Raw genomic sequence first — 23,412 nt, 5'->3', positions numbered from 1 at the left:
TTTCATAACAGATCACAGGTTTCTTCAAGTTCAGTTTGGAGTGAATACCCAGAGAAACATGTGTTTGAGATATTATATGAGAAAAATTAAACAGGAGAACTGAAAGAACATTTATGTGAGGCTCTCAATCCTGACATTCATATGTATGCGACACCAGAAGTGCGGGAATGAGCCATGTAAACACATTCCTTCTAATAAAAGTGCAAGTTGAATGCAGCTTATGCTGAATGTAATATCAGCCATTTGCTAAGCACCTGTTATGAATGCTCTAGGTACTCTACACACAGAATTATATTTAATCTTCAGGATGCTATAAAATAGGTGTGCTACCCACTCAGATATAAAAGAACTGGATCCTGGATAAGTAATCAGCTCAAAGTCTCGCAAGTGACAGATCCTATATCTGAGTTGATACAGATAAGATATAGATATCAGTACAGATAATCAACCCACAAAGGTGGACACAACTTGCAGCCTTAGTTATCTTGTCAAATAACATGATAAATTTTAACAATGTAAAACTGGAAAAATGTATAGGAAACAGGTAAGAGATTAGGAGATTAGTTTGTTCTATAATACAAACAAAATTTTTGATAAATTTTAAACTGAAACTCTATACATATGTCCAAAGATCTATCAAGTTCTTTTTAAAAAGGAATTATTTGTCTTTTTTCATTTTAACATCTTATTGTTTAATACTAATAAAATGTTATTTTCCATCTCATAATTTCAGTGCAAAGGTCACATTTTTCCAATTAATGATTCAACTCAATTAATGAACTAATTTTGTGATAAAATGTTACCTGGAAAGACATCTCAAATATAGAAAGTAATATCTTGTTACATTTGTTCACAGAAGCACATCAGGAAAGTTCAATCTTCATGTAACTGCAACATGAGTGAGTTGAAAGTTTCCAACTTTGTCAACTGAATTACTATATACTTATTCTGAAACCTTGGACCTTTGGACACAGAATTTTCAAAACATATTAATCCAACAGAATAGTTAATAGCATTTAACGTTGATTGGCACTAATGGTAAAAATCTGCCTGCAATGCAGGAGACCCAAGAGACTCGAGTGGGGAAGATACCCTGGAGGAGGGCATGGCAACTCACTCCAATCAATATTCTTGCCTGGAGAATCCCATGTACAGAGAAGCCTGGCAGGTTACAGTCCATGGGGTCACCAAGAGTCTGACACGACTGAACAACTATACTTACACTTAATTCCCTAACTTATAGTTCTTTCTGATTAAAACTGCTAGATGGCTTTCTATTAAATGCTTCTAAACTACGTGTCCCACAACATCCCAATTATTTCATGGGAAGGAGAAGCGGACAAAATCATCTTGAAACGCAAGTGGAAAAAGAGAATAATAAGTATCTATTAATAGACAAAGAAAAATTATGGAAAAGGCAATTTCTTGGGAGAACTTTCCTTAGCAGAAATTGGCTTGGGAATAAACAAAAACATTAATGGAACAGAGAATTCAGAATGCAAATTCCCAGATATATGAAACTTTGTTGTATGGCAATGGTGGTATTTAGATTCACTTACAAGAGTAGGATTCATTTAATAAATGGTTTTCTCAAACAGCTGCCCATATTAAAAAAGAAAAACTTAAGTTAGATTTTAGCCTCATGCTATACACAAAAATAAATCCCAAGCGTACTACATGCAACTGTAAAAATTAAAATCTTAGAAAAAAATACAGAAAATTACAATGGTCACTTAGGGATTTTTAAGACTCCCCTAGCCAAGACAGGGAACAGAACTGTGAAAGAAAATATAAGTGTATTTGAAAAAATGAGCATTAAAATATATTCAGTGGCAACAAACACCATAATCAAAATCATTTAGAAAGATTACAATAGACTAAGAAAAATATCTGTGATGATAAGATAAAGTTTAAATCTTCAATATGTAATGTGACCTTACAAATTATTAAGGTAAAAGGTATAATAGAAATATGAGTAAATGATATGAAAAATGCTAGGTAAATTTTAGCATTTATATTATTTTAGTATTACAACTATGATTTAAACATTCAAGTAATACTGTAATGTCATTATTAAAATACCTCCTGTGGGTAAGCATGAATGGGGAGAGGGTCTCTTTAAACTATTGAAGGAATTATGAATTATGTTAGCATTGTTCGTGTCAGATACCAGTAATATTTATATAACAATATTTCATAAGAAAGAAATCAAGCCCTCAACAGACTGCATTGGGATTTTTCAAAAATTTAGAGCAGTGTTATCCAACAGAAAATATAATATAAATCACAAGTGCAAATCCCATATGTAATTTTAATTTTTTAACAGTTATATAACAACTAATAAAAAGAAAAGGTGAAATTATAGCAACATATTTTATTTAATCCAGTAAAACATGTAAATCAATATTAAAGTTACTGAAAGGTTTTACATTCTATTTTAAATCTTTGAAAACTAGTGAGTGCTTCTACATTTACAGCACATCTCAATTTGAACCAGCTATATTTCAAGTGCCCAAGAGCCACATGTCTAGTTGACACAGTGTCAGGCAGCACAGTATAGTGTTTTTTGCCCATCAACAAACAGAAAGTATATAAGAGTTCACTGATCTGACATCATAGAACAAATCTGCATTCAGAGAATACAATTTTCAACTCACTGTCATTTATTATCAAAATCTCCTATGATACAAGTAGTATGCAACAGGAACTGCCCAAATTTATAACTATTCCAACTTGCTTGAATGTGTTTTCACTTAGCAACATTCAATTACTTGGATTCAGACAGGAAGAATACAGTTGGATAGACTTATTCAGGGTTGGAGTTAAATCAAGAAGCTCTGATGGAAAAAGAGCGGGTTCAAGTTGAAGCGTATGCAAAGATATGACCGTAATAGTGATGCACTGATTCAGATTTGGATAAAAAGGAAGGGATGATCAATAAAAGCAAAACTATGGGATAATCCAGCATGGAAATAAAGGTTCAATACAAAGAAATATTCATTATTTTCCATTAACATTCATGCCTAGAGAGAGAAGGAGATGGGGAGTGGGAAAGGGAAGGAAGGAGGAGAAGGGAGGGGAGGAGAGGAAGAAGAGAGGCACTCCAGAATCATGGAAGAAGAGAAGGAAAGAAGGAAGGGAAAGGCTGAAACAGAATATTTAAACACATAAGAAAATACATACATTAAAATGTGTTCATAATGAAATTTATGAAACTTGTCTCTGAATCTTTTCACTGGAGAAAATCTCTGTTGGTGTAGTGCTAGTACAAATAAACCATTATACTAGAACAGACCTTAAAAGAAAAACCAAATCACAAAACCCTTTCTTTGACCTACATCTCCTGCAATGGCTATTTTCTTTCTCTATTCTGGAGCCAAGCTGTCAAAAGTTGTCTACATGGTATCCACGTCCTCATCTACCTTCACCCTTCAACTCTCATCCCCTCTCCTAAAGCTACTTAACTTCTCTCCCTACAGTCATCCGTAAGTTTCATGTCAAATTCATCAGCTACATTTCAGTCTTCAATTTACCTGAACTATTCAAAGAATTTCCATCAGTTCACCACTCCTGCCTCCCCAAAACATCTCATTCTTGAATTCTTGCCATTATACTATTTTTCTCCTTTTCTTTTTTAGCCTCTCCTCAATCATATAGGGTAACTCCTCTGTCTCTATCAATATGTAAATTCTACTTTATGTGGTTCTTTATCCTGGGTCATCTTTTCTTTCTACTCCAAACACATCTTTTCTTCTATCTTATTTACTGATGCAATTTTAAAGACTGTGCATGCCTGTGCACTCAGTCGTGTCCAACTCTTTGTGACCCCATGGACTGTAGCCTCTAGGCTCCTCTGTCCATGGGATTTTCCAGGCAAGAATACTGGAGTAGGTTGCCATTTCCTTCTCCAGGACATCTTCCCCACCCAGGGATCAAACTCACATCTGCATTGGCAGGGAGACTCTTTACTAGCTGAGCCAACGTATTTTTTCCAATTTTATGTCTCTCGCCTGAACTCCCTTTCTGAGCTCCAGATCATAACATCAAATGCTTATCTGACATCGCTACCTGAGTATTTCTCATCTAGCCCAAATGTAACATATGCAAAATTGAAATTGAATGTTCTCATGCCCTTGCCATTTCTTCCTGCTCCTTCAATCTTTTTCCGTTGGAGTAAATGACAACTTTATGACCTTCCCAGTTTTCCACGCCACAAACCTACCATTGACTCTTCACATAGTTCTCAGTAAACACGTCCACTTCTCCCTTTATTTTACTTTTGGATAAATTCCTAATTGTTCAAAAACTTCCACTGTTGACCTCTTCCAATTAACTGTACCAAAAGCACCTCACAAGATCTTTTATTTTTTTCAGACCATAAACTCTTTTTATTTTCACCTTCATTGATTCAGAAGGTGATTTAGAAGAATAACCTTTCACATGATCTTCTAAAAAAAAAAAAAATCTAGTCATGTTATGCTTCTGTTTTAAAATTCTTCAGTAGCTACTCATACTTAGGGGACTTTTCATACAGGTTTATGTAATTTAGTTTCAGTTTACTTTTCCAGCTTCTTCTGCAACTCTCCCCTTGCTCATTATAAGACTGACTGTAACCTTGTTAAAATCTGAAAATTTTCTGTCACTCTGAGTCTCCTTCCTTCCCCTACATCATTACACTTAATTGATCACACCTGAACTTCACTAATTTGTGTCAATCTCTCCAATTTGGTAAGAGCACACTGAATTCTAACCTTGTTTTCCAAGAGGTGATCATTAACACCATTAATAATGTATCATCTGTAACCTAACGAGGATACTAAACTTTCTACTCTATCACTACAAAAGATCTTAATCAAGGACCAATCTCTGAAGTAAAATGCTGATCACACTGCTTCAGATTGATATTAATCCACTGATAGTGTGGATAAAGTGTTCACAATGGCCTGTCAGTGATGCTATTTTTTTATCATCTGCCAGGAGGATTGAGATAATAGTTAGTAAATTATGCTGGAGGAATTTTATAATTCCTCTTTCTTTTTTACTAAGATAAATGTCATAAGCATCCTCTTTGTGTGCCTCAATTTAAACACATTTTAAAAGTTTGTCAGAAACAGCATGCTATAAACTTTTCATATAAGTAAAAGCATTGTGTTAACAAAGCATAAAAATTCTATTGCTAAATTTTATAATTGATATAATTTTATAACTACATAATTCAAAACTCTAGACTTCTTAATAATGCTTAACTCATAATATTAACCTTTGAATGAATTATTTCCTCACCAACTATAGAGACTTCAAGTTCTTCAAATATCCACCATAAAGTCAGAAAACTCAAAATATTTTTATCTAGAGGACCACAAGACTTCCTCACAAGGCACTCTATTTTTAGCACATAAAAGGAATAGATCTAATTCTCAGATGATTTTTAACTTTCAATGGAAGATTCTAAGAAAACATTGCTTTAACAATAACAGCAAGTTTCTAAAAGAGGACAAGCTTATAGGAACAGGAATGGCAGTGTTTGAGAAACAAAGGTATTCTAACCCAAACTCTTTTTTCCTCCAAAAAAACAAAAACAAAAGAAACTCATTCAAACTAGTTCATATAAAGAAAAAGTCATTGCAAGGATGTCACAGGCATTTCATGAATAGACAATATCAGAACAACAAGTGCAGCTGGGTCTTACATGACCTGGAAATGGAAAGTCAGAAACCAAGACTCTTCCGTCTGTCTTCCAGTCCTCCTTAATTCTCTCTTCTAGTCTTTTTTCTAATTATCCATTTTCCACACGAGTCAACTAGTTGTCATTCTCTATTGTATGTCACCAAACATTGACCTTCCACTGCTAACAGTCTCATTATCTGTTGTTTGGAAGGAAAGAAGGGCTTTGTTGAATCCAACGAATTTTTAAATGCCAGACAACACACATCACTGGCCATTAAGCAGTCAATGGACTGGCTCCAATAGGGACCCAACAGTTCACAAATTACATTAAAACTGTAGTTGTCTCCTGAGATTTCTTAATTACATTGGTCTTCTAAATCTGAATAAAATGTGATTGGCCAATGCAGAAAATGTGTACATTTTAGGGATTCTTCATACAGTCACAAGAAATGCTCCACGATTTGTCATTCCAGTGCCATGGTTTTATAGAATCCTACCACTTTGATGTGATATGTTTCTGCATGTTGATGTTTCTCCACCCTGCACCCCATCCCCTAAAAAAAGACTTTAACAGTTTAGAAAACTGTTAGGAAATGAAAGGCCACAATGAGAATTATTAAATGTTTTCATATAATTATATGAAACAACGTAACTTCTTGTCCAAATTAGGTGCTAATCTTCTGACATGCTCACCTATCAAAGTAATGTGATATCCCAATCACATAAATTCAAAGTAGAAACATAATAAATGGTAGCTATTAAAAGGCCAAAATTTCAAGTAGTCTGAGACTATATTGTTCTTCTGAAAGTTAGACATGATCCTACAGATAAATATGAACAAAAAGGGAATGAGACTATTGATCCATACTGAAGGATGAGGTTGACATCTCAACCTAGATCATGACCAAACAAAATTAGGCAAATGAAATTCCATGTTAAGGATATCTTGTGCTTTTTCAGTATGTCCTCCTTATTAAATGGAACACATAAAAATGAAGCAATGAGAATGAATAATATGAACCTTAAAAGAAAAGGAAATATGACACATAGTTCATACGATAAAGCAAAACTTGAACTGGATACAAAGAAAATCTTATAAAAGACCACAAGGCAATAATGAATTACTTCTCATGATCACAAAGAGAAGTAATCTTTCTGGATTATCTCAATCAGGAGCACTTGGAAGCAGCAAAGAAATTTATGCCTAATGGTAAAGGTCTAAAAGGCTCATTATATTTCTGAGTGAAAAATAAATACAGGAAGGTATAATTCCATACAATATCTGTTATCTTTACCACCTGGACTATTTCAGTGTCTGCAGTAAAACATAGATACCATTCTTTATATTTAAAATAGGAAAGAATTACAAGACCATATAACAACTCATTTTAAAATAATAACTTCTAGAATATTTGTCCTTCCTATTCTTATTTCATAACTGTCTCCAAAATTATTCTAAGATATTCTATAATATATAGAGAAAGTAATAAAATAGCAACTGTACCTTAGAAGATCAGGTAGTGAGTGAAAGTTGCTTGGTGACCCCACAGACTGTGGCCCACCAGTCTCCTCTGTCCATGGAATCCTCCAGGCAAGAATACTGGAGTGGATTGCCATTCCCTTCTCCAGGGGATCTTCCCAACCCAGGGATCGCAGCCAGGCCTCTTGTATTGGCGGGTAGCTTCTTTACCATCTGAACCACCAGGGAGCCCTGATGATCAGGTAGCAGCCACTTAATTTCTTAAAACATGTGATTTATATTTGGCAGGAATGATATTCTTTACATTGGATTTGTTTTTCAGCCCAGCAGTAAATATTTTGGTAAAACAGATCTTCTATCTTCTTATAATTTGATGAAATATCCCACAATCTTACATTTGATGCTAATTTTTTTCACATACATTTTTTTTCCCTTAATTGGGTCATAATTGATTCTCTGTGATACAGAGAAATAATTCCATAATGATATAGCTCTCATTTTGTCCTATTAAATTCCCATTTCATTCTTTCTTATAACTGCCCTAGTTTAAATTCTTTTAATCAATCTTTCTTTATTTTTTCTCATTGTGAATTCCTTTTTTTTCCTCCTCCCGGAACTATTAACCATATTATTTCCCCAAGATTATGACAATATCTTTCTATAGGAAGCCACACTCCCCAGTTTTTTTTTTGATGTGGGAGTTTGATGGCTTCATCCTTTTAAGTTTTCCCCCAAGTCAACATGACGCAGTTTCTCAACAAGAATTTTACTTTTTACATGTAAATATGATACTATCAATCAATGACCAAAGGAGTAAAACAATAGCCAACATGTATTAAGCAATTACTATTTGCTATGGCACCTTGAAAAGCACTTGACATGCATTTTCTCCTTTAATCCTCAAAAACATTCTTTCAAATAAATGCTATTGTTCCATCCACATTTACTTTGTAACTGGACAAATTGATATAATGATAGATTTGTTTATGTATCCAAGATCACAAAGCAGATAAGCCATGAAGCTGGACTAGATTTGAAGCAGTCTGAGCTGAGGCCATCATAAGTAGGGCGTGATCATGGTTGCCTATAGCACATGTTCAGAAAGACATGGCAAAAAAAGGCTCCTCTGCTAGGCCAAGCATAATGCCCAGTATGCTGCTGTATGCCTGAAATCCTAAGTAATTAAATATTACACAATTAGTCCATATTAAGAAGGTCCTGATAGAGCACCTCTCTTTAAAATCTCAGCATAAATAAGCCTATCAGACAGAACCCAGACAGAACCTTTCCAGCTTGCCTGAAGAAGTTGTATCAGTTTTTCAGCAGAATTAAATAAAGGAATCTCCCTGGTAGGAGAAATCTAGATTACTGACTATGCTGGAAGATTGTAGTCAGAAGGAAAATCTTCAAATCCTCAAGAACTTTAGACACAATACTTAGGCAAACTATCTTCCTCACAAACCATGTACAAGCATCTAGCATATGGTGAGACAGGACAGATGCTCTCTGCTTTTAACCTAACAATTCATCTCTGTCTTCATCAGAGGCCTCAAATAATATTAATAAGAAATACAGAAACTATGGAGTAGGGAATATTCCATGCTTTAGTAAACAGTCTTTACTGAAGGTAGCAGTCAAAATTAGATTTAAACAATTATTAGTTGTGGAATAAGACAAAGAAGGAACTCCTCTTTTGGACATTAGTAGACAGTATCTAGTTACTCATAAACCAGAAAAAAGAGTCTAAATGGAATTTTTATCCACTGTGCATCATTTTCACACTGTCTTAGTTCTGGGTATCATATTTTTCCACTGCTTCCACTAAAGGACAAGTTGAACAGTCTGATGGAAGTTTATACAATCTTGTCATTTCAAATACAACATACACCAACTGCTGGAAATACATCTTCATAGGCATGAAACTGTTATTTACCACTTTAGATTGCATTTGCCCATTTTACATTCATACTACCACGCAACTTTTGGGGATGGGTAGGTAAAAGACTGTTGGTGAAAATGATGAATGAGATCTTCAGATATTTATTGGTTATGGAACTGCGGGCAACTCACTCCTTGAGTCTCAGTATTCTCACATCTAAAGTGAGGCAGTTGGAGTAACCAACCCCTAATGTGTCACATTAAGCCAAAGTCTATGAAGCTACAGAGACACTGGCCCAAAGCAGAGAGAGAGGTCACACAAAAAGGTTTTCATTAAAAAGAGAGAGAGAGAGATTAATCAGAGCTAGTTCTTTTAGAAGACTATTCACATCTAGGAATGGCATGGGTTAATAACAAAAGAGAGTTCGTTAGAAGTGTCATTAGCTGAGCCAAATAAGGAGGTAAATGAATCAAGTAAAATAATATTGTATTGGAAGGACCAAAACAGATGAGAGGAAATGCACAGGAGGAACAGGAATACTCAGAATGAGGCAAAAGATGGTTTACATCACTCCAGCATTATTCACACTACCAAACACCTCAAAGCATTACTTAAGCAGTAAGTGAAATAATAGCCAAGTTCTGTCTAAACTGCTCAATCTAGAAGTTTGAAACAAATTGTAGCCGATTTTATTTAACAAAATTACTCAATCAAAATTACAAAAGAGCTAATCTGCTCAAGGTTCAAAAGATATGGCTGGTTTATTTTCTGAAGCAAGCCAAGATGCAGTCCATCAGACCACAGCTTTCAGATGTCAGTGTTCACTACGCAGAAAGTTAACATATTAAGATATCAATTCTTTTCTTGTCATTTTCACTGCCACAAGTACACTTCCCATTTTAACTAAAAAGCAGTATTTTGAAACTCATATATGAAAAAACACACTTGCCACAGCTAAAAACATAATTTCATTTTTTTAATGCTAGTAAGCTATGAGAAACTCCATTCAGCAAATCAATAGAATTTCACTCAGATTTTTTCTCACTTATGTCAGTGTGTACATCTCCAGTAGTCTTAATATGCAAATGAAGCCTTTTTCTTTTTATTTTTCAAAACTGAACACTTTTCCTAATCCTTATACAACTCACAAACGCATTTGAAATATTTCAAAAAGAAGTGAAAACAAGTGCCTTCACTTCCATTTGACCCGTAAATGCTTTATTGTATTCAGCTGAATTGACTGCTCTTCTTTTGCGTTAGGAAAAGCTGTTTCGAGGACTTTCTACAGAAAGTAATGTCTGACTAGCAGGTCACAGGCCATTTACCGGTTTGGATTTGGGGAGCCCCCGCAGGTAAACGGGCAGTTTTGCTGTAACATGTTGACAGAATTTTTAGGCTGGTGTGTAACTGTAAAACACATGCCAAAGTGATTTTAGATACCAGAGGAGGCTGTCCCAGGTGCTCTGGAAAGTGCCAGCTACTTAGAAGTTGCAGCACTGGCGGGGGCACGCTGCCCAGACCCCAAGAGCGCCTCCACCTCCTCGCGTCCCGGTTCTCCGGCCAAGAAGCCCGCGGCAGCAGCCGGCGGAGGGCAGCCTGGTCCCCACCGCCAGGAGCACGCTCCCCGCTGGACCCCCGGGCCGGCCGGTCTCCCTCCCGCCTCCCGGCCGCGCGCGCACCCACCTGGGGGCGCTGAGCCGCCTGCAGGCTGCTCGCAGCTCCCGCGCGCCCAGCCTGGCGCTGCTGGCAGCATCGCGGCCGCTGAAGCCCGGGCGCCTGGACGCGTGCCCGCCGAGCCGGGACTCTCCCGATCTGAGGTTCTCCTCGACCTGGTCTCCGGGCCTCGCTGTCCTCAGCCCGCTTCCCACCGCGGCTGCTGCGGCCGAGGCCCCGGAAACGCAGCCCCGGGGCGCGGGCCGCAGGGCGAGGGCTCGCCGCGCTGGGCTCCCTGCGGAAGTGAAACTGCTCAGGGGCTTGCGCTGGTCTCCTTTTTAGGTCACTTTGGTTTCTCCTAACACTCTTCGGGCCAGTTCCCTCCTCACCTTTTCACTCAGGACATTTTTAGAGCGAGGTTACCCGTTCCTGTCGACTTTCTTGTCCCATTCAAGGGCTTCCACGATGCCCCCGCTTCCTGGAAGAAAGGGTTACCAGAGCTAGACAGTTGTTCAGTAGCTCAGTCGTGTCTGACTCTGCGACCCCAGGGACTGCAGCACGCCGGAACTCCCTATCCCTCTTTATCTCCCAGAATCCACCTAAGTTCATCTCCATTGAATCGGTGATGCCATCCAGCAGACCTACAGATATGGATGAATCAGTAAAGATTATTATAGATAATAATGTAGATATAGATACATAGTTGGGAGTTTTTTGGTTTGTTTTGGGTTTAGCGGGCTTGTTTGTTTGCTTTGATATTGCATTTTGCCCAAACATTTTAGGTTAGATCCATAAATTATGTATTGTATATTTCCTACTCCTGCTCAAAACTGGGCCTAGTTAAAAAACAAAATAGACATGGATCTAAATTGGTCCTTTGTTTGTTTGTTTGCCCTAAAGCCTGAAATACTCAAGAGTTTCCCCAAAGCCTTAAAATAAACATCCCCTCTTCTCTCAGGGATTTCTAAATTAGTAATTTACATTCTGAAGTTAAAAATATTTTTGAAGATCAACTTGAAGAGTTGGTAATTGTTCATGCCTAAATGTCCCCCTCTCTCTTTTTATGAAAGTAACCTAGAAAGGAGGCTTATATACCAACTATTTATATTTGTAGACCAACCATTTGATATTGATCTCATAAAGTCTCTTTTAGAAATGACACAAATCAAGTATCGAAACTTTTTTTTCACATAGCTGAATTTGTTTTACATTTTATATCACGATGAAGTAAACTGGGAGAAATATGTCAGCAAACTTGAAAGCTATTATAGATATATTCATATATATACATTCAATATATATTCCAATTGTTCCTTTAACCTCATTGTTAACTTTAAGTTGATTTCCTGTATTTGAAATAATGGAGCAGAAGATTTTATTTAATTTATGAAATAATATCATATTGACAAATTTATTGTCTTCTACAAGTGCCTCTTTACCTAGAGACCACAGTACAATAAGGTAAAAACAGAGCTTTTGGATTAAAGAGTATATAAACTCTTGGTCAATATTTTCAGAAATTCAGTTCTCAGGAAAGCATAAATCTTCTTAAACCAATCCACTGGGGAGACAGTGTTCTCACTGATGCATCTTCACAAAAGATGCTTTGACCAAGATTCTGAAGAGAAAGTGATAGACACCTTCTAACTCCTGCTTGCCAGTTAAGTGTCCATCTCTTCAAAAGCATTCCAGTTTTCTCTATGCAAATACACAATGCTCATTCCCTCCTTGCACACAAAGAGTTGTTCACAAGGATAATCTTCAGATAGCAAATTATATCTGTCACATATCGAGTAGCCTTCTTGTATGAAGAGCCCTGGACTGGAAGTCAGAAGGCTGTGGCTGCCATCTTGACTTTCCTCTTCACTATCTGGGGAGCTGGGGCAATTCTGTTATTTCTGAGCCTTGCATAATCCCAGCTAAATGTGGAAATTGAAATAATTATACTCAGGACTCTGCCAGCTATACAGTTTTATGACAGTGTCTCCTCTAATAAGATAACAATATTTATAATATATAGGATAATTAAGTATTTTCAGATACTTCCACAACTTTATCAGTATAATCCTGGTAAATGGAAAAATGAAAACAAAAATGTGTCTAAAATTTAGGGCTGTTTATATCAACTTACTTTATTGGATAAGACTTCGTGTTAGAAAAGCTTAAAAATCTATAAAGTTCAAAAATTATTCTAGCTTTGTTTTTGTTTCAGGTACTGAATGAGAACACAACTCTTGTTCAAAGATTTTGATGTAACAGTTTAGCCTCTTATTTGTTCACTCTTGCTTAATTAATATTGCTATTAACAACTACTCTGTTTTAAGTATTATGTGTGCCAAGCACCATGTAAGTGATTCACAATGTTCATGTGATTTGGTTCTCAAACCAATCTTTAGCCATATTTTACAAATGAGGAATCTGGGTTTTAAAAGTTTTAAGTAGACAGAACTGGAATTCAATCCCAAATCTGACCCCATAGCCTTCCCCCTTAGTATAAGCCTTCTCTTCCTTTTAAGGTTGCATAGTTATTGCTACAGATTGCATGGACGTCATAGACAAGGTTATACATATATATATCAAAAAATTGCTTCTGTTTCCCTCCTCTTCTTTCCACAGAGCAAAAATCTCATAGAAATGAACATCTGTTTCCTTCAAAACAGATTTGAATTTTGAACTCATAATTCATTATGATAGTGGCACTATTCAGTTGAGAATATGTAGACATTGTTTTCACAAAGAAAAGAAAATGTGTGGAGATCACACACAGAGAGATCGTGAACAAAGTCTTACATATATTCTACCTTTGCCTTTGCATATGAAAAGATATTTTAGAAATGTTTTCACTCATTTTGGTCTTCTCGGTGCCAGATAATCTTTAGTCACAGTTGACTTTATTTTCCCTCAACCTTCTCCCCTAAGGAAATGATACTGTCTAAAATGCTGGGTTAATCTCTTGGTTCACATTTGTTCTCAGACAAGAGGCACTTAGTAATCCTCACACTGAGATGCTTTTTCAGGCAGAATGCGACCAGCAGCGTGTAATCACAGGTTTCTGATTTTTCCCCTGTTACAGAATGACAAAAAATGCTATCCACAGTTGGTTTCTAGTTTCTCAATATATCAAACTCTTGGATCCATTGACTTCTTCCCTTGTATTCTTTTTAACAGCATATTGACAGCTTCAGTCTGATTACCCCACGCAGTAGAGATTATGAGCCTCATGCTGACTCTATGTTCCAATAACTGGATGGCTGAGGCCCTGTTGCCCTGTTGCAGCTGCATGACTGAATCCTTGTGCCCTTGCAGACTGGATGCTTTTGCTAATTCTGCTGGTTTCATTTCTACTTTTAGATTCTGGATCGCTTAAAAAAAAAACTGGTTCTTTCCTAAAGCAGCAAGATATAATAAAAGTGAAAGAGTACATTTTTTCTTCATAGTTATTTATTATCAGAGAATTTTCCTCTTGAAGCAAATGTCCAGATCTTTAGACATATATTATATTATTCTCATGAAAGAAAGTGAAAGTGAAAGTTGCTTAGTCCTGTCTGACTCTTTCAGACCCCATGGACTATAGGGTCCATGGAATTCTCCAGGTCAGAATACTGAAGTAGGTAGCCTTTCCCTTCTTCAGGGGATCTTCCCAATCCAGGGATTGAACCCAGGTCCCCCGCATTGCTGGTGGATTCTTTACCAGCTGAGCCACAAGGGAAGCCCATAATATTCTCATAGAGTGTCTTATTTTCTAGCTCAAAACTAGACCAAATACTAGGAAGGTTTGAAGGCATTTCCTAGCCATGGTACTTTCCCTGCTATTGTTACTGAGAGACCTTCTTTGTTTTCTTTTCCTTCCTCACATTTAACTGAATTCTTTCATACTAACCTAACCGTGTTATGGGCCCTCTAAAGATGTCCTATGATGTTAGGTATTTATTACCTAACATTACATGGAAGGTGGAATTAAGTTAAAGATACTGAGATGGGAAGAGTCGTGTGGATTATCCAGGTAAGTCAATGTAATAACAGGGTATTTATAAGATGGAGGCAGGAAAGTCAGAGAAGAGACGTGATGAGGAAGCAGAGATTGGAGTAATGTGCTTTGAATAATGTGTGTGTGTGTGGAGGGGGTGCCCACAAGCCAAAGAATGTAGGCCTCCTCTAGAAGCAGGCAAAGACAAGGAAACACATTCCCCTCCAAAGCCTCCAGGAGAAACCAGCCCTGCTGAAACCTGGCTTTTAGCCCAGTGGGACTGATTCTGAATTTCTGACCTCCTGTAGACTGTAGAATAATAAATGTGTTTTGAGCTACTAAGTTTGTGGTAGTTTGTTAGAGTAGCAATATAAAATGAATATCAACCTAAGGTGATAAATTGAGTGTTGGGATATAATTCATTAATAGGGAAAAAATTATCTTCGTCTAAATAAACATATATTAAAGAATATTCAACTCCTTTTCACATTAATTTGCTAAGTCCCTATGGAGTAACATTTCACTGTTAATTGGTAGTTGTGGTAGCTCTTTGATATTCCTTCCTGCAGGGCTATTTGCATTATGTACTTGCCTCTATTGTCTAGTGGTTGAGCAGATGTGCTGAATCTTCACTTTTCTATTCAATTGAGAATGACTTATGGAATTCACCAAGTTTTCTGCTTATACAGTAGCTGACAATCCCCCCACCCCAGCCACCCCTGCCTATGCTAACAAGTGAAAGTAAGTTTGCTAGAAAGGAGCTTGATTATTATAACTGAGTTTTAACAAACAACACTATAAAAATTTTAAGTGTCAAGAAATATAAAATTCTCTATTTCTCATTTGGTCGTTTTGACTTTTTTTTGAAAACTCTGATAATTTGCTTCTGTGTTTAGCCAAAATTATTGATTAGATAAGGTTTTCAGCCCTACTCTGTACCCTACTTAGAATGTTTTCCCTAGCACTCAACTCACCAGAGGTCTCTCAATGACTGAACCTGTTAGCTTCAATCTACAGGATTGATAAATGCAGACTTTGCTCTTCACATTTTCATTATTCATTTATTTGTTAGTTCATTCAAAGAGATTTTAGTAAATGCTTACTATCCCCAAAATACAGTGCTAGGCACTGGACATGTAGTAATGAAAAGATGGAGCCCTTGCTTCCATAGAGTCTGCCTTCTAGACATTCTGCTTCAGTTTTTGTGGAGAATTATATAGGATAAAGTAATACTAAACCATTCTATAATAATTGAAACTGTCTCTGGACCATTGGATACATCAAGGGTATTCTTGTAAGTAATGTCATTGTTAGAGCAGCTTCCATTATAAATAAACCGTAGCAAAGAAACATTGAAATTGGGAGTTTGGAACAAGAAGACAGCAACAGGAAGTGGTTGGAAGCAAATTTCAACAGGAAGAGAAGCAAAGATAGTGTTTGAGACAGTGGTGTAACTAGCTATTAGGCTGCTTAGGGCAGTTTCTAAGAACTGTGCCCCTGAAACTATCCAAAACTTTGAAGAGCATACAGAAGGTATTTTCCACATCTGCCACACAATTTCAAAGGGCAGTGAATAGCCTGTTAATAGTTCAGAAGAGAAGATAATGCAGACATTTTTTGAGGAAACCCATTCAGAGAAGAAAAAAGCAGTTAGTATAACAGACTCTACAAAGAGCTAAAAATGGGTAGCAGAACAGAAAATGGCATCTTATGGTGAGAATTCTCACCAAAAATTGACTTATCATTTTCCAAAAACAAGGCCTCCTCTAGAAGCGGGCAAAGATAAGGAAACACTTTCCCCTCCAGAGCCTCCAGGAGAAACCAGCTCTGTTGATGCCTGACTTTTTAGCCCCGTGAGAATGACTAAATTTCTGACCTCCTGAACTGTAGAATAACGAATATGTTATGAACTACTAACAGTAACAGAAATGTGGGTGATGTGAGACTAATACCAAGAGAGTGTCAGCTCATATAGAGCTTCTGAGAGTTCATTTGCTCCTTTCCTATGAACAGTGAATTTCCACGTTCTGAGAGACCAGTTGTTTGGTCCCAATTCATCTTTTGAAGAGAATATCCTAGAGGACTTCTGCCCTCATGAGTTTTCTGAGATCTCAGGACAGAGGGGCCTCAGTGTCACAGGCTCTACATTCTCTTGCTAGACCTCATATAGAGTTCACGGATCCTGAGCCTTCAGGATTGGATGGAGGAAATCTCAGGCCATTCTTATTGGGATGAATGAAAAATATTTCTTCGCTAAGCTTTGCTGGAATCAAAAACATCATATATGCTTTTGAAGGAAAGAGAAGACATTATTTATTATGAAGGGGTGATTTTCTTTTGTGACTCTAGGTCAAATATACATAAGAGAGCGATGTTGAAAACTATATTGAAAAGAAGATGAATTTAACTCACTGGTATAGCTACCTCCCTAGAGGCTTCCGGAACAGCCACAGAAACAGAGGAAGTTAGGGGTGTGATAAATTCGTCTAATGGCTAGAGATGTGAGTGGGAGAGCACTTTGAAAAATTTTGATGAGGGAATCTAAGAAATATATTTAGTCCTGTGACACTGCAAATATTTTGCATAAGTTTTCTTACATTTGTTTCCTACTGAAAAAAAAATCTGCCTTTTATTTTGAAAATTACTGAAAGTAATATTGAAAGTAACTGAAATAGAAGAAAATAAATTAAAAAATTTAAGATGAAAAGTGAAAGCTATTTTTACTCTAAATACATACTGAGCATTTTCTATGTGTATAATATTCTAATCAGGTTACATAAAAGATGGGCATTTTGAATGTTAAAGTATATAATTCATAAAATGATCTTAATAGTCTAATAATTAACAGTTAACAAAAATTCAACTTAAAAATAAAAGAATCTTGTTTTATAGACACAGTAAATACTTGCCATGAAGTAGCACTGAGGAATTTGAAAATAAAGTGAATATTCAAAGAAATCATAATGGATTATTATCCAGTCAGTCAGCAGCTGTATATTAAGTACCTACTACGTGTCATGGTTTCTATTCTTAGAGTGTTTAAGACAAATAATAGAAATTGTAATAAAGTATAGAGTATTCCAACATTAGAATACAGAAAGTATAATATTATTATAGAACAGGCCCTGGGTTATTTGGGATATTAAACAGATTAGGACAAGGCATAGGAAGGCTAGCTTAGCATGATAGTGAGGAAAACTCTCCCAGGGATTAATTATCTGAATGCCTGACCAATTTTAAATAATTAAAATACAGTCTCTAAAGTAAAATCTCAATTTAGGAAAAGGCAAGGGCTCCTTGGTACACTGAAACTATTTTCACAAGTGAATTCCAATCTACATTAAAACAAGCAAAAAATGATAATGATCAGTAAAGCTATCGTACCATAGAGCTAAATATGTCACTTTTTTCTAAATCTTTACTGAAACTTATTCATTATTATAATACCATTAGCAAGTGGTAATTATTTTTTAGTTTTCTCTTGAAATTCTGAATGAAGTGGACAGTTACCAACTGTATTGATAGTTTCCCCTTTTATACCTTTCATATTTAGTTAAAAGGGATCTGATTTCAGTGACTAACAGGTAGAATGCTATTTATCTTGCCACCAACTTCTTTTTTTTTATAAAAAATACTGCCTTAAAGAAGAAAGAGAGAAGCTACATATGAAGTAAGTCTTTTATTTTTTGGCCCTTTGCAGAAGTACATGTTACATAAGGGTGCGGTGGTTCCTTCCCAGACAAGCATAACCAATAAGAATAGTCTAGTAGGATCTAGTCTCTTAGGATACTTTCTATTCCCTGGGAGAGGTCTAGCTCCCTAATTCCTATTCAGACACAAAGGGAGAAGAGATCTGCTGTCTGATATGTGTCCCATTGAACTAGGAATCACAATATAAATCAGTTGACGCTTGTGGCCGCATTGTGCCTCTGACATAGGCTCATTAGTGAACTCAACTGCAATGCAGATTAATCATCATTTACCCATTACATATGTTTATCAGAAGCTAAAGGGAATTCCCTCCTTGGGCTTAAGAGTGGATTCACCTATAAATCTGATTCTATGATCTGAGCAGAATTGACTACACATTCTTGTGACTTCCTGTGCCCTGTGCTTATTTTTATCATAACAACATTCATACAGTTTATTCTTATTGATTTTAATATAGCCTTCCTATAGTAAAATGTAAGCCTCTCAAAGGATCTTATTCATTTTTCTATCCCCAGGACTATCATAGTTTTAAGAATAGAATAGGTGACTCATACATAAAAATTAGTGTTTGTTGAATTAATCACTATGCGAACTATTAGAAACACCAAGTTGAGCAAAAAGAGTCCCAGGTCTCAAAAATCTTAATGCCTAATGAAGAGGGCAGATATGTAAACTGATGGTAATTTAATTCACATAAATATAACCCTAAATAGCCTTCCCAGGTGACTCAGTGGTACAGAATCTGTCTCCAATGGAGGAGATGTAAGAGACACAGGTTCAGTCCCTGGCTAGGGAAGATCCCCTGGAGGAGGACATGGTAACCCACTCCAGTATTCTTGCCTGGAGAACCCCATGGACAGAGAAGCCTGATGGGCTTCAGTCCATGGGACTGCAAAGAGTCAGACATGACTGAGCACAGAAGCCACAAACCCTAAATAAAGGTGCAGAACAGATTGTTTAAGCCTGAAATGAAAGAGGTGATTAAATATTAGGGAGCTTTCTGAGCAAAGTAAGTTTTGGAGTTTGGATCTTTAAGATCGGGCATTATTTCCACAAAGGTTATTTCCGCAAAGAGATGAAGGAGGTACAATGAAGCAGCAGCTGTGAGTTACGCCTAAACTTTGGACTTTTATTATTTAACCTGCTTCACTGCTGGTAGCATTGTTCAGAGAGTTATCGGAGGTCATGCCTTAGGGTGAACTCTTTTGTATGCACATGATCGATTCCCAGCCCAAACCAAGTTATGTAAAGTGGGACATTTTAACAGATCCTGTGGCCAAACTGTGAGAAGAAGAGTGGTGTACCTAGGACTTGTGGAAAACTGAAATAAAGGACTATTCTCTCCCCCTCCACTTCCTTTCCTTTCTGTTATTCTAGAATGCAGTGCTGTGCATGCTAACTCACTTTAGTCATGTCCAACTCTTTGTGACCCTATGGACTGTAGCCTACAAATCTCCTCTGTCCATGGAATATTCTGGGCAAGAATACTGAAGTGGGTTGCTGTGCCCTCCTCCAGGGGATCTTCCCAACCCAGGGATCGAACCCATATCTCTTATGTCTCTGCTTTGGCAGGTGGGTTCTTTACCAATAGTACCACCTGTTGTTGTTCAGTCCCTCAGTTGTGTACAACTATCTGTGACCCCATGACTGCAGCACACTATACTTCCCTGTCCTTCCCATCTCCTGGAGCTTGCTCAAATTCATGTCCATTGAGTCGGTGATGCCATCCAACCATTTCATCCTCTGTCTTCCCTTTTCCCTGCCTTCAACCTTTCCCAGCATCAAGGCCTTTTCTAATGAGTTGGCTCTTCACATCAGGTGACCAAAGTATTGGAGCTTCAGCTTCAGCATCGGTCCTTCTAATGGATATTCAGGATTGATTTCCCTTGGATTGATGGGTTTGATCCCCTTGGAGTCCAAAGGACTCTCAGGAGTCTTCTCCAGAGTTCAAAAGCATCAGTTCTTTGGTGTTCAACCTTCTTTATGGTCCAACTCTCACATCTGTACATGACTACTGGAAAAACCATAGCTTGGACTAGACAGACCTTTGTTGGCAAAGTAATGTTTCTGCTTTTCGATACACTGTCTAGGTTTGTCATAGCTTTTCTTCCATGGAGCAAGCCTCTTTTAATTTCATGGCTGCAATCACCATCTGCAGTGATTTTGGAGCCCAAGAAAATAAAGTCTCTCACTGTTTCCATTGTTTCCCCATCTATTTGTCATGACGTGATGGGACCAAATGCTATGATCTTTTTTTTTTTTTTGAATGTAGAGTTTTAAGTCAATTTTTTCACTGTCCTGTTTCACCTTCATCAAGAGGCTCTTTAGTTCTTCGTTGCTTTATGCCATAAGGGTGGTCTTATCTACATATCTGAGATTATTGATATTTCTCCTGGCAATCTTTATTCCAGTTTGCGTTTCATCTAGCCTGGCATTTCACATGATGTACTCTGCATATAAGTTAAATAAGCAGGGTGAAAATATACAGCCTTGACATACTCTTTTTCCCAATTTTGAACCAGTCCATCATTCCATGTCTAGTTCTAACTGTTGCTTCTTGACCTGCATCCAGGTTTCTCAGGAGGCAGGTAAAGTGGTCTAGTATTCCCATTTCTTTAAGAATTTTCCACAGTTTGTTGTATTCCACTCAGTCATAGGCTTTAGTCTAGTCAGTGAAACAGAATTAGATGCTTTTCTGGAATTCTCTTGTGTTTTCTGTGATCCAGTGTATGTTAGCAATTTGATCTCTTGTTCCTCTGCTTTTTCTAAATTCAACTTGAACATTTGGAAGTTCTCAGTTCATGTACTGTTGAAGCCTCGCTTAGAGAATTTTGAGCATTAGCTTGCTAGCATGTGAAATGAGTGCAATTTTGCTGTAGTTTGAACATTCTTTGACATTGCTCTTCTTTGGTATTGGAATGAAAACTGACCTTTTCTAGTCCTGTGGCACCACCTGGGAAGCCCCTATTCTAGAATTGCTGCCTGGAAATGTTGAAAACAGGCCAAGCTGAGGCAAAATGAGTAGGATAGTGAGTTGCTCTCTCTGGTATCAAGTTTAGAAAATTATGAGATAGGAATCTTTACAGCAGCATTATCCATAAGAGTTAAAACATGGAAACAACCCACATGTCCATTAACTGTTGAATGGGTTAAAAACATGCAGTATAACATACAATGGGATATTATCCTGCAATATAAAGAATGAAGTGCTCATATATACTACAACATGGAAACATAGGTCAAGTTAAAGAAGCCACTCACCAAAGACCGCATACTGTATCATTCCATTTATATGAAACGTCCAAAGTAGGCAAATCATCACGGACAAAAAGTAGACTTGTGAAGAGGTTGAGGTTAGTGCCAGGCTGCGACAGCGCAGGAGCCGCGACCGAGGAGCTTCCCCAGGCCCAAGGTCAGGGGCCGCGGCCGAGAGGAGCTACCCCACTGCCAAGGAGCGGCTGCTGCGGGGCGCAGGAGGGCTGAGAGGAGCTACTCCACATTCAAGGTCAGGAGGAGCGGCTGTGAGAAGATACCCCTCGTCCAACGTAAGGAGCAGTGGCTGCGCTTTGCTGGAGCAGCTGTGAAGAGATACCCCACGTCCAAGGTAAGAGAAACCCAAGTAAGACGGTAGGTGTTGCGAGAGGGCATCAGAGGGCAGACACACTAAAACCATAATCACAGAAAACTAGCCAATCTGATCAAAGGACCACAGTCTTGTCTAACTCAATGAAACTAAGCCATGCCGTGTGGGGCCACCCAAGACGGTCGGGTCATGGTGGAGAAGTCTGACAGAATGTAGTCCACTGGAGAAGGGAATGGCAAACCACTTCAATATTCTTGCCTTGAGAACCCCATGAACAGTATGAGAAGGCAAAATGATAGGATACTGAAACAGGAACTCCCCAGGTCGGTAGGTGCCCAATATGCTACAGGAGATCAGTGGAGAAATAACTCCAGAAAGAATGAAGGGATGGAGCCAAAGCAAAAACAATACCCAGTTGTGGATGTGACTGGTGATAGAAGCAAGGTCCGATGCTGTAAAGACCAATATTGCACAGGAACCTGGAATGTTAGGTCCATGAATCAAGGCAAATTGGAAGTGGTCAAACAGGAGATGGCAAGAGTGAATGTCGACATTCTAGGAATCAGTGAACTAAAATGGACTGGAATGGGTGAATTTAACTCAGATGACCATTATATCTACTACAGTGGGCAGGAATCTCTAAGAAGAAATGGAGTAGCCATCATAGTCGACAAAAGAGTCCAAAATACAGTACTTGGATGAAATCTCAAAAATGACAGAATGATCTCTGTTTGTTTCCAAGGCAAACCATTCAATATCATGGTAATCCAAGCCTATGCCCCAACCAGTAATGCTGAAGAAGCTGAAGTTGAACAGTTCTATGAAGACCTACAAGACGTTTTAGAACTAACACCCAAAAAAGATGTCCTTTTCATTATAGGGGACTGGAATGCAAAAGTAGGACATCAAGAAACACCTGGAGTAACAGGCAAATTTGGCCTTGGAGTACAGAGTGAAGCAGGAGAAAGGCTAACAGAGTTTTGCCAAGATAACACACTGGTCATAGCAAACACCCTCTTCCAACAACACAAGAGAAGACTCTACACATGGACATCACCAGATGGTCAACACCAAAATCAGATTGATTATATTCTTTGCAGCCAAAGATGGAGAAGCTCTGTACAGTCAGCAAAAACAAGACCAGGAGCTGACTGTGGCTCAGAACATGAACCCCTTATTGCCAAATTCAGACATAAACTGAAGAAAGTAGGGAAAACCACTAGACTATTAAGGTATGACCTAAATCAAATCCCTTATGACTATACAGTGGAAGTGAGAGATAGATTTAAGGGACTAGATCTGATAGACAGACAGCCTGATGAACTATGGACAGAGGTTCGTGACACTGTACAGGAGGCAGTGATCAAGACCATCCCCATGGAAAAGAAATGCAAAAAGGCAAAATGGTTGTCTGAGGAGGCCTTACAAATAGCTGTGAAATGAAGAGAAGTGAAAAGCAAAGGAGAGACTTG

General features: G+C 37.7%; 1 protein-coding gene across 4 annotated transcripts in view; it reads right to left on the bottom strand.

Moving 5' to 3' along the window:
* BANK1 (B cell scaffold protein with ankyrin repeats 1) overlaps positions 1–11,197 on the bottom strand; it is a 309,895-nt gene extending 298,698 nt beyond the window's left edge. For 3 of the 4 annotated variants that reach the window (XM_043438791.1, XM_043438793.1, XM_043438792.1), the window contains exon 1: positions 10,710–11,028. In XM_043438791.1, coding sequence (XP_043294726.1) covers positions 10,710–10,779 — 70 coding nt within the window. In that variant the 5' untranslated portion in view covers positions 10,780–11,028. Of the gene's footprint in view, positions 1–10,709; positions 11,029–11,068 lie in introns of those variants that run through there. The other variant, XM_043438794.1, reaches the window with a different exon arrangement.
* Between the last annotated feature and the right edge of the window lie 12,215 nt (positions 11,198–23,412).

This window comes from Cervus canadensis, chromosome 19 (genome assembly GCF_019320065.1).
Source record: "Cervus canadensis isolate Bull #8, Minnesota chromosome 19, ASM1932006v1, whole genome shotgun sequence".
Classification (NCBI taxonomy): Eukaryota; Metazoa; Chordata; class Mammalia; order Artiodactyla; family Cervidae; genus Cervus; species Cervus canadensis.
The sequence above is the reverse complement of the archived record's forward strand: the minus strand, read 5'-3'. Positions and strand labels throughout refer to the sequence as shown.